The 11,447-nt window shown below is 36.6% G+C and overlaps 1 protein-coding gene across 1 annotated transcript in view; it reads right to left on the bottom strand.

Moving 5' to 3' along the window:
- Positions 1–7,732: 7,732 nt before the first annotated feature.
- The window catches only part of LOC101863405 (NK-tumor recognition protein), a 157,673-nt gene continuing 153,958 nt past the window's right edge, over positions 7,733–11,447 (bottom strand). The window contains exons 15-17 of the mRNA XM_035973031.1: positions 10,417–10,615; positions 9,507–9,635; positions 7,733–8,562 (exon numbers count right to left, since the gene is read on the bottom strand). Of these exons, the coding sequence (XP_035828924.1) occupies positions 8,492–8,562; positions 9,507–9,635; positions 10,417–10,615 (399 nt within the window). The 3' untranslated portion in view covers positions 7,733–8,491. The remainder of the gene's footprint in view (positions 8,563–9,506; positions 9,636–10,416; positions 10,616–11,447) is intronic.

Below are 11,447 nucleotides of genomic sequence, written 5' to 3'. Positions count from 1 at the left end.
TTCTGAATATCTGATTGTCTTGTTTTAAAGTAATTGCCTTTCTGCTTAGCCTGCCCTGCTTGTGACATGGAAGCTATTCAGGTCATCTGTGTGTGTCATCTTTGAAAAATTACTAACAGATCAGGCTTGTCAATGGCCAGCTTTTAAAATTTAAAATATGTTCTCATGTAATGGGTAGAATCATGTCTGCTGCAGTGTAAATTGAGTGAGCTAAAGGTCACTTTTACACGAGACTAAAAAGTAAATACAGACTGAAGTGTCTTTCAGTTATTCCCAAAGGGGGGATATGAACATGTTCTTATGCACAGTAGAATTGTAAATGGGCTCATTCATCACTGTCATGCTCATAGCTGTGCCTGAACTGCATTCAGGGAACTAGAAGAACTGCTGCTTTTTCTTTAGTAATCCTTACTATCGTCATTTTGCCTCTACTTCTTTTGTATGTTTGTCACTCTCTTGTGACCCGCTATTTCCGGGGTGCCTTGATAGTCGAAGCGGACTTTGTGCTGTTGAAGCTAGAGAGGTGCGCAGAGTAAGCCGGATTCCCTATTTGGACTTCTCTGTTGACATCCACCCCTTGGTGCTCATATGACCTTCTGCAGTTGCGAGCGTAGTAAAAACTTTATAAAAAGTAAACTTAAAGAGTTTTCTTAAAATTTTCTGGCTTCTTAAGTTGTCTCAGAACAGGTAGATTATATCTAGCTTCGAAAAGCAAATTTCTTTTTACTATGAAATCGAAAGGTAACTTTATCTGTATCTTGTATTGTTTATGCCAAGGGTGTAGTGTAACGATACACTGTAACTGTGCTGTAAATAAAGTTCAGTTTATTTAAATTTTACACAGAAATGCCCTTTGAGTTACATGTGTATCTCATCAGGACATTGACAGATCTAGGTACATTGAGTCATTGAGGCAAAAAATCCATAAGCACTTGTTCTTTTCATGTAAGATTTATTAATTATTATTGATTCATTAAAATGGCTGTGTTGCAATGTTTGTAGTAATTTTTTAAATGAGAATACACCGGGAAGAGTCCTCTTAAGGGAATACTAAGTCTCGTTTGTTTTTATTTTGAATAGTCTACATGTTAATGTTATTTTTGTTTGACTTTTTGACATTTTCATAAAGTGTTCAAGCTCCCTTATGATTCATTATAAATTGTAAGCTTTCTTTATACTTGCAGTGTTTTGTTCTGTTATTCACTTGCTCAACTAATAAGACTATGCTGGTTTTCATTTGGACCCTCAATACGAAAACTCCATTGTGCATTCAAACAAATAGCTATCTAAGGGATAATAACTTAATGACGACACAAAGAAATAATGAAAAGCTTGAAATATGATGATTTTTTTTCCTGTAGGGTAACAGGTAATAACAAACAATATAATGACACCAGACTGCATTATCAATTTTGAAATTGTTTAATGATTTAAAAAAGAACCTCAAAATTTCAAAACATCACACTTGGTTTATCCGTTTCATCCATATCACATTATAGCTCATTTATCATCTAAACTCTTTTTAATCTTACACTCTGTCCTTGCACACAAAAAAAAATCACAGAACAATGTGTAAACAAGAAACAGTCCTGTTTGGTAGGAAGAAATCGAATCTTGACAATTTCTTTACATTTTACACTCGTAATTATACATCAGTCCCCGGTGGTTTGTTGCGTTTTGATTCCATGGCTCATGGGAATGGACAGCGTCGATGACATAATGACATAATGAAATGTGTTGATACGGTGGGATCTGCAAGAACAAGCAGCACACATTCATTGTCAAAATAACTTGAGGAACTCATGTATACACCATCCAAGAGCCTCAAATTGGAGTTTCATGAGGTTTATTCTGAAATTGTTAGCCCCATTGTTCACTTTGTGTCCAGTAAAAACCTGAACGAACTTTATACAATTATTACAATTAGTCTGATAAAGAGTTCCAACGAAATGAAGCACATGGATACAATGTGTTTGGGAAAATCACAAATTGTGTTCATCATCAATATCAAATTTCATCTGAGAGAAAAAAACCAACTGATTTGTTTGTAGTGTTCTGCTTGGCAACTACAAAATAGGGCAGAAATCAATTTGAATACATGCCGGCAGAACAAAGCCATTTATGAAAATAATTAAAGTTTGTGCTTTAATGCTACATAAATGGTGTGTGAACCAGAAATCTTTGGATTTACACAGATAACCATTTCCAGCGGCACATAGTCAAATGGTCAAATATATTATAACTTTTGTAAGAAAGCCATAAAGCTGTAGGCTGTTTTAAAAAAGATGAAGAAAACTACTGTAGGGCATAAGGAGATCACTGCCAACAGTTTGTTCAGCTGTGACTGACTTGAGTATTGTCAAAGAAGTATTTTTTTCCTGTTTATAATGAAATAACCACCATGAAGCATGTTTTTACTGTGACTAATAACAAAAATGAAATTTAATGAATGCATGAATAATATTAATTAGGCTAATGGCATTTGAAGGATCTATCACCTCCTGTTGAATCAGTGATTGTCTCCTGTGAAGGACTGCTTTGATACTGCAAAATCCTACCCTGTGAATACGCTGCCAATATGAATAATATTCTGACTTCAGCAGCTAATTTTACTGTTGGCCACACTAGGCATGAGGTTGAGAGGGATGATACAATTTTACTTCTAAACATTTTATCAGAGAAGGGAGAAAGCAAGACCTGTATTGACTTTATCATATGCATAGAACATTCCCAATACAGTAGAAAACGGCTATAGCGGGACTTTTGGTTCCAGAAGAAAAATCCTGCTGTAGGCGATTTCCGGATAAAGAATGCAAAGGGGAATTACAGAAATTGTTCTAAAAATCCATATGATCACCTCCCTTCCGTACTATATCAATTCAGTTTGCGCTTTAGATTAGTCTTCCTTTTCTTGTGAACTTCGTTGATTATGTCGGCCTTTAATTCGAGTGAGAACAATTTCCTTTTGTATTAATTGTAGGAAGCCATCTTTTCCTCGGTCTTGTTGCTTGAGCTGTCTATCGTACCAGTGGGCCTACTGTAGAACTGGTGAAGTGAATGCGTGCGTATGCCTGAGCATCAACGATCGCAATTCAATGAATCAGGAATCACAAACTACACGCTCTCCTCTTCTTTTACTTTTTGGCCTAGTCTAGGCCTAGGGCTACAGCATATATACTCTCGTACTGAGCGTCTAAGCTACGGCACATCACTTTTGGAGTGGCTCACGTAACGCGTCTCTCCGCACCATTTCTCTCTGCCGCCTGTCCCACCTCACTCATCACTGGGTGGGTGGTTGGCGGGTGCACTGGTGTGGTTTGCTTCCTCTTTCCTATCAAACATCTATCGTCTTTATCTCCCCTTTTTCTTTTTTATGTTTGTTACTCTCTTGTAACACCTCTAATCTTCTGGCGCTCATATGACCTTATGCAGTTGCGAGTGCCGTAAAACCTACAAAAACTTAAAACTTAACTCATCACTGGACTGACTAATCACAGCACTGCACCGCTGACTGCCTGTTTGGAGCCCGCCTGCAGCCCCCCACCCGCAACCCCCTTCCTCCCAGTTAGAGTTCGCTTGATCTCTCAGTCTCCCGCTGTATCCGAGTTCGGCCTCTCCTTGCCCCGCAAAACCTGAGCACAGGTAATTGAGTTTACTTAGGAAAAAAATGGGGGTTCCAATTAGGTCCCGCTAAAGGGATGGTGCAGCTAAAGTCATGTTCTACTATATTTACATTACATTTACTTGTACCGTACTCAATGTTGCAGTGGCAGTGAGCTATTGATATCAATTTCCCTGGGAGAAGTGTTTAAGTGAATCAAATCTAAAGGAAAAAAAAAACGACCAGAGATGGAATTGTTAGTATCTCTTCCCCCCCTCAAAATGGGTTGAGCTGAACATTTATTTCTCACCAGGTCCTTAGCTAATATTATGCCATCACCATTTCTACATTTCTCTTCATACAGTAATTTGGGCAGTGTAAAGAAAGGCATGGGAAGTTGCAGATTGTCCTTTTGAGGTGTTGGCCAGAAGCTCACTTTGGCTTGAATGATGATAGAGGGAGCAAAAAGGTTTTTTTAAATATTAGGAAGTGATTCACTAAATACCTTCTCTAAAATAATGTACTGTTTTTCAAAGTTTAGATTTAGAGAAAAGAAAGGCTGTTGCAATCCTCTGGGAGCTTTTCTAAAACTTCTCATTACCATACTTTACCTAAAATCTTTAGTATCTTGTGATCTTATATGATAAATTAATTGTCATCAAAAGCAAGTTTCTAAGCAAATGTTGTAGAAAATGGAAAAGTCTATGATTAAAATCCGGATGAAAGTAGTAATGTGAAGAGTTGTTCCACATTACCACACATTTGGGCATGAATTATAATCAAAGTCAAAGTGATTATATACGTTTAAACTGAAGAACATCAATGTTCAGTGGTCTGTTTTTAAATATCTTTTGGCATCAGCACTGCAAAAATACCATGTTCCTCGTTTTGACGTAATCTGAAGCTCATAAAAGTTTGTTTAAATCAAAGTAAAAAAAATACATTTGATTAACAAATACAGTATACTACAGGGAGTTTTGTGATAATAAAAAAATTTTCTCCCTCAGATTATGAGACAAAATAGCAGTTCAAATAATATTTCTATTCCTAAACAACAGATTTCCTCAAAATTTTCAAATCATCTTGGAATACTGATCTTTAAATACCGGTATGCTTTCTAAAGAAAATGCTAAAAAGATCAAGTATTGCAGTATGATAATGATACATTTATGTGGTGTGCTTCAGACACAACTCTTGAAATTTGAAAATATCTATCACAGAAATAAGGTAAGCAGGAACCCATATTTTTCTTTGGTTCATTTTTACCTCATTCATCATGCTCATGATCAAAAAGCACACAAGTATACAACAGACCATAGAGAACACTGTTCATTAAACATGAAAAACATGATCATATAGAACAACAGTTAATATTAACTGATGGAGAAAGGGATTGTTGATCTTTTTTTCTTTACATTTAGTAATGTGTGATAACCAAACTTTCCCTTTTTTAAAGCCTAGTCAGCAGGCAATAACAATAAGAAAAAACACAATATGCTATTCCTTTAGTTCACGTTTTTAAGTCTTTCAGTCAGCTATAGGTCTGATCCAGTTTATGTGTCAGAAGCCTTGCACACATGCAGAAACCTTAGTTTTGCTTGACTACTTTGAGTACGCCTTCAAGTTAGTTTAGTGAGGGTGGTTTGGCTTTTCCATACACATTAAAACACTTTACAAATAATTATAACTCAGCAGGGTAATTTTGTAAAAAATATGGTAAATGTTGACTGGTAGTTTTGCTTAAAGGTGGCTGGTATTCTTGTTTGCTATTGGAAAGGAATAAGATGGACTTCACAAACATCTTATAGTGTCTGTGCTCAGAACAATGGTTCACTTTGAGGAGAATAACTATTACTAAGGGAAGCAAACCCATTTTTTTATAATGATCATAGAAATCTATCCATGGCATTTAAAAATGTAAATGATATTCACTTTATATTTTGGCTAAATAACAACTTTTTTGTTCGTGTTGACTTATTTTTGTTTTTATTAGAGACCCATTCAAATCTTGAAGGTCTCTAATTCTTAGTTATTAAACAAAACTGGGAGGAATAAAACAAGGCAAAGGTGAAGAAAAGGAGTAGCCTATTAAAAAGGTGGATTGAACTCCTCATTGAGAGCAATTTAAAGCATAGAATGTATTGCATAGATAGCCATACAACTGTTTCTTCTAATATTCAACGAAATTTCATATGACCCAAAAAAGTAGATCTAACTGTTGGCGAACAACTAGAGTGGAATATTTTAAACTACAATAGTTGTAAGTTAAACAAAATATGGATTAGTCAAACTTGAGAGTAAAATCTTTGCAGCCAGCATTCTATGAATGTCATTTTGGTTGAATGAAAATAGGTAGACAAAACCGATTTTAAAGGTACTGACGTTTTTAAATGTTCTACTTCAGTTGTTATGAATACAGTACACATCCTGGAAATACATGCTTTTTCGTCGATGGCCTAGTGGTTAGCCTCTCAGACTCGCAACCGTAAGGTCGTGTGTTCGAATTCCGCCAGCTGCCCGACGTGTCCTTGGGAAAGGTACTTTGCATGAATTTTCCTCTCTTCACCCAAGTGGAAATGGGTACCCGGCTATAGACAGCGAACGATCTTGTCAGTTTGATAGTGTTTGAGCGCGTGAAATCCGCAGGTTGTACTGTATGCTTCCGCGGAAGCCAAGAATGTTTCCGAGTGTTCTCAGAGGGTCTGCTTGGGTAATAATAGTTGTAAAGCGCATAGAGCATGCTCTTGAGCATGGATATGCGCTATATAAATGCAATTATTATTATTTATTATTATTATTTTCACTTCTACATTTTACACAGAAATGTGATCTCATTTGTTATTCTACAAAACATTAAATCAAGCTTTTGATTGTGCATGATACATATCAAATCATATCAGAAGTGAGTAAATTGTTGAATGCTTATCCCACTAATACTTCTCTGCATTTTTTGAGCAAGTCATCTACATATATATCATGAAATCATAGTGTGTGATGACAGTATTTAATGCATGAACTGGTATATTTAAGGACAGTGCATGTTCATGGCAAGTACGTTATTTAGTGCACACCAATCATACAAACAGAGCGTACAGAATTTAGAATTCGACCAATTGCATATATATTGTATTCTTCATCAGTCTCTAATACTATTACTATTGGCATTAGTTTCTTTTCTAAACATTTTTACTAGAGAGCTTAAGATTAGTTTGCAGCACAAATACTCATTATGATTACTATGAAAGCTTATACTTATTTATGTCTAGTTCTAGCTAAGGTTACTTTGTGAAGATATCTTTTCCATAAAGAAGCTCTACAAATGTAAAACGTAAAGAAATGAACTTTTCTTAACAGGGTTTCAAAACAAGAATTTTTTCTTGGGCAAGCAACTACATGAAATGAAAATGTCTACATGATACATTAATTCATTATTAGTCTGGCAGCAAGCAAAATGACTGTCCTCTCAAACTATGAACATGATCTGTACCTGAGACACAGCGTTTTGAACACTGTGTCTCATCGAAATAAAGAAGTAGGCCCTATACTGATCAAATCTAAATTTCAGGCATGAAAATAGAAAGCATCTACTGCAACATCAAGAAAATAGAGTGAAAAAAGTATAAGAATCATAAGAGGCACCGTAAGCCAAAACCATGGAAGAACAGAAAGGTAAAAAAATTCCTGAGGTCTTTTCTGCCTGCACATTTTTCCAAGAGAGCAGAGCACATACATGTACTCAGTTACTGTGGAATCCTATTTGACGAACTAACTCTTGTACTCTACTCAAACTCAAATCAATAAAATATCCCCTAAATTCTCTCCTTATTGCAATTGTCTAAATGTCCCCATTTTGTGAGGACTTAAACACATTGCAGGGGACTATCTATGCAGTTCCTCTCTGTATGTTAAACTGCAAGCTGCTACTTTCTCCAAATATTCTCATGCAATCGCAAAGTTCTGTGGTAACTAAGCAGCAATAAATGTGGTTCCCATTTAGATGTCATAAAGGACAAAAATAGTAGATGGGTACCACTCTTCCTCATCAGAATCAGAATCTTTACACGTCTACAACAAAAAAACCCATCTCTAGACTTGTAATAGCCTTCACTTCAGGGAGCGCTCCAGCACCCCCCCCACACACACACACACACACATTCACACTCACATACACACACGCACTTCCTCTCCTTCTTTTACTGTTGTCTTATGATGTGTTATGGCATGACGAGGTTGAAATAAACGTCCATCGGTGGGATGATGACCATGAAATGACCTGACTTTGGACGAGTGTTGATACACCCTGCTGTGGTAAATGAAGATGATCCACCATGCATTTTTGACAAGATCTGTGCATTTTCAAAGCTTTTCAAAAGACATGATATATACATTCACCTCTCGAAACCTTTCTGAAATTTCTCTTGTCCACACAACTCACAGTTTGCTTTGATACTTTGTTGTACTGACACACCCACTTCCATCAGAAAAAAGCGCTAACTAAGATCGAAATGCAGTAGTTCAGACTAAAGACAAGTGCCTTCATGCACACATCTTCTCACAAATTCAATGTACAAAAACATTTTCAGACTTTACGCTTGCTTCTGGTTCTCTGGTACTCCAATCAATCATACATTCTCATAATAAGTAACAAGAAGAGGACAAGTAAAGTATTTGCACAATGTAAAGCTTGCACTGTTGATAGATTCTCACACCTAAAAAAGGCGAACTGCAGTAAGTTTCCTGTAAAGCTTGCAACTGTTTGAGTCTTAACAAGATAATGGCTGTTTAGAGCATGGGCGACAAACAGCACCAGAGGCACTAGAACTTCGCCATTTGCATCATAAAATCACAAGTAAAATGTCTACTGGTAAGTATCTAGGCCCTTGGTGGCTGCTACGACAATAGGCATATTGTTGGTGAGCAAGGTTTTTCAGACTGCAAATTTACTTTCCGGCGTACGCTCTCTGAAAAAGAAAGAAGAGAAGGTTCAGGTTGAGTAAAATAAATGAAGAAACTCAGCAGATTTGTAGATGGTCCCAAGATCTTAACTGATTGAAAACTCATTGATTTTACCTAAAGATTATATCAAAATCCAAAGTTAAAGTGGTACAATGGATACATGCTCATTTAACTTCAGTCATTCTACTGGCTTGCCTTCTTTTTGTATTTGTGTTGTAAAATGCATACCATTTATGTTCACATAATCCATTGCTAATGCTTGCCAAAATAGGCCCGTGCGTCTTCTAATCAACATATAGTATAATCACCAGTCACCATTGTACAGTTTTTACAAGACGGAATGTCTGAGTAGCTTTTATAGAGACAAAAACAGTTTCATAAAGATTAAAGCAAGATGAACCCTGCCTCTATGCCCTTGCAAGAAACAGACCATACGAGTACAAATCAGTTGCATTGTGGGGTGAAACCAAAATTACTTGACCATCCCTAAGATATGTAACAGTTGAAAAAAAAGAAGCTCAACAAACTTTTACCCAATTCAGGAGTTTACCCAGAAGAGAGTACATTCAAACCTGCTCTAACTGCCACCGATAAAAAAAAGATACCTGTATAAATGACCACTCCCCCCCCCCCCCCCCCTGGCATTTTTTCTGCTATAATGACACCGTCCAAGCTGCCCACATGTCTAAAACCTCCACTTTTCTCCTGGACAGAGGGTGGCCGTCTTGGAAAGTTTTGACTGTACATGAATGCCACATAGAAGTTGGCAACATCCCTGCATTTCTCAGGCCAGGCCATCAGCTGTTTTCCTTATTAAATATTTTTTCACAAGCGTAAAAAGAAGTGAAAATAACATTTGTATTATCCGAGTGTTTTTTCTGAGACAGCTAAGACATACAGACAAGTTCTTAGTTTTCTTTTTTTCTCCCTTTAAAAACTATTCACTTACCTGCCAACTGTTTCCTTTCTATGGCCGTTAAAGCTTCAAAGAGAAGCTTCAGTACATTTTCATCTTTCCGAATACCATGCAACCAAATGTTCAACAAACGAAAACTGTGCTCTTTATAGCTTGTTGTCCCTGAGAATCAAACAAAATCCATGTCAGTTTTTCATCTGCAGTGGGGTTAACACATGAATACTTAATGACAACGGTTTAGTCCATTGAGACTTGGAGTACTTTAGAACAAAATGTTTTCTCACAATTAATTAAGTAGCAGTCAACTTGTGGGCAAAGTCAAAATGTTCAGTCTTGACAACATTATACTTGTAGTCTTTTGTCTCTGAATGTCTGAAGACCAAAGTTTTTAATGGGTGTGCAACCTATTTTCTCATCAATTACTATAAGTTATACCAATTATCCAATAAAATGAACACATCCGTACTTCATGTTCACTGCATTAAGCAGCCAATTCTAAGGCAATTTGACAGTAAAAAAGCTGTTTCCAAAAATGTAGTATGAACCTTATCATATTCTGACTTCAACAGATGCACGTTAGAGTCTGCTTAAAAAACTCCCAGACTTAACTCATTAAGGACTTAATTTTTTTTCAGCAGTTGAAACCATTTGGGCATTATTAATTTGTAACCGACAGTACCCTGCAAATCAGTTAGAGGATATGGAAATGCAGATGATGTAGTAAAAATTGTAGTAGCAGTAATATATCATTGGAAAGGTATCTGAATGTTGATGTTCACTGATGTCACAAAAGCAATAGAATAGAAATTAGGAAACATTGTATCCTGTGATTATTTCAGTAAGCCGTGATCCTGTTCAAATTGTCAGTACATTCGAATTTTCATTCAGAAACTGAACAGATGTAGGCAAAAGTTTACAATACTCCGCAAACATGTAAGCCTACCTGTATACTCTTGCTCTATTGCTCTCACATGTTCTGGTGTAAATTGCCAGTGGTAAGCTAATTTTTTCCAGTCAGTTGGTTTTAATTGTTTTGTTGCCAATTTCCACAACACATCTTTCATCTGTGGTGCATTAGGGTGCTGGGCTTTTCGTAAGTAGGAATCCGGGTCCACATACCCCACATCTTTATCATGATAGTCCTGAAAAGAAGGATTATACCAATTGTACATGCACAGATAAGAAGGAAGGTATAGTAATTTAAACAGCTATGATCATGGCCCTCCGCAACAAATTGCACCCTAGGCAAAGCCAAAGGAATAAAGCTTGGAATGTTGGACATGAAAGATACATGACGTTACTCTTAAACCGAAATCCCATCCCCATCCCCTGTAAGAACAAACAAATCCCCCCAATAAATCTACAACCCCCCCCCCCCAAAAAAAAAATAGTTATAGGCTATTCCTGAAGGTAATTTTCTTTTCATAAAAAGAACTACAATGAAGCAGAAGTGCTTCAAACCTTTTCAACTTCTTTCCCATTGAGCAAGTGCTCTGGTTTTATTCCTTTTAGGGAATGACTGAAAGGCCTCCCATAAAGCAAGAAAGCTGAATTCCCTGGATGTCTGTATTCTTTTATTCTATGCCACCCCCTTTTTTTTCTAAGTTTACCTGGAGGGTAGTATTGGCCCTGTTTGTGAAAGGAGGCCTGAAACTTCTAATTTCCTTTTCCACTTCCAAAGGTATCTAAAGAAAGGTTATTCTTAGGAAAGTGTCAAGATGTTTGGAATCAAGAAAAGTACAGAAGTAGTCAGGAAAGATGAACAGATTCAATATATATTTAAATATGAGAAAGATGACAAGCATGTTAGTTATGTTCTTAGCATGTATGAATACTCTGTTTACCTTCTGTTCGTTGAAGATTGCTGATATTTTTTTGAGTGACTATTTGACAGAATGAGCATGGAGAAGACAAACTACAGAAAGAGAGAGAGAGAGAGAGAGAGAGAGAGAGAGAGAGAGAGAGAGAGAGAGA

This window comes from Aplysia californica, unplaced genomic scaffold (assembly GCF_000002075.1).
Source record: "Aplysia californica isolate F4 #8 unplaced genomic scaffold, AplCal3.0 scaffold00025, whole genome shotgun sequence".
NCBI lineage: Eukaryota > Metazoa > Mollusca > Gastropoda > Aplysiida > Aplysiidae > Aplysia > Aplysia californica.
This window is presented reverse-complemented; position numbering and strand designations above follow the sequence as displayed.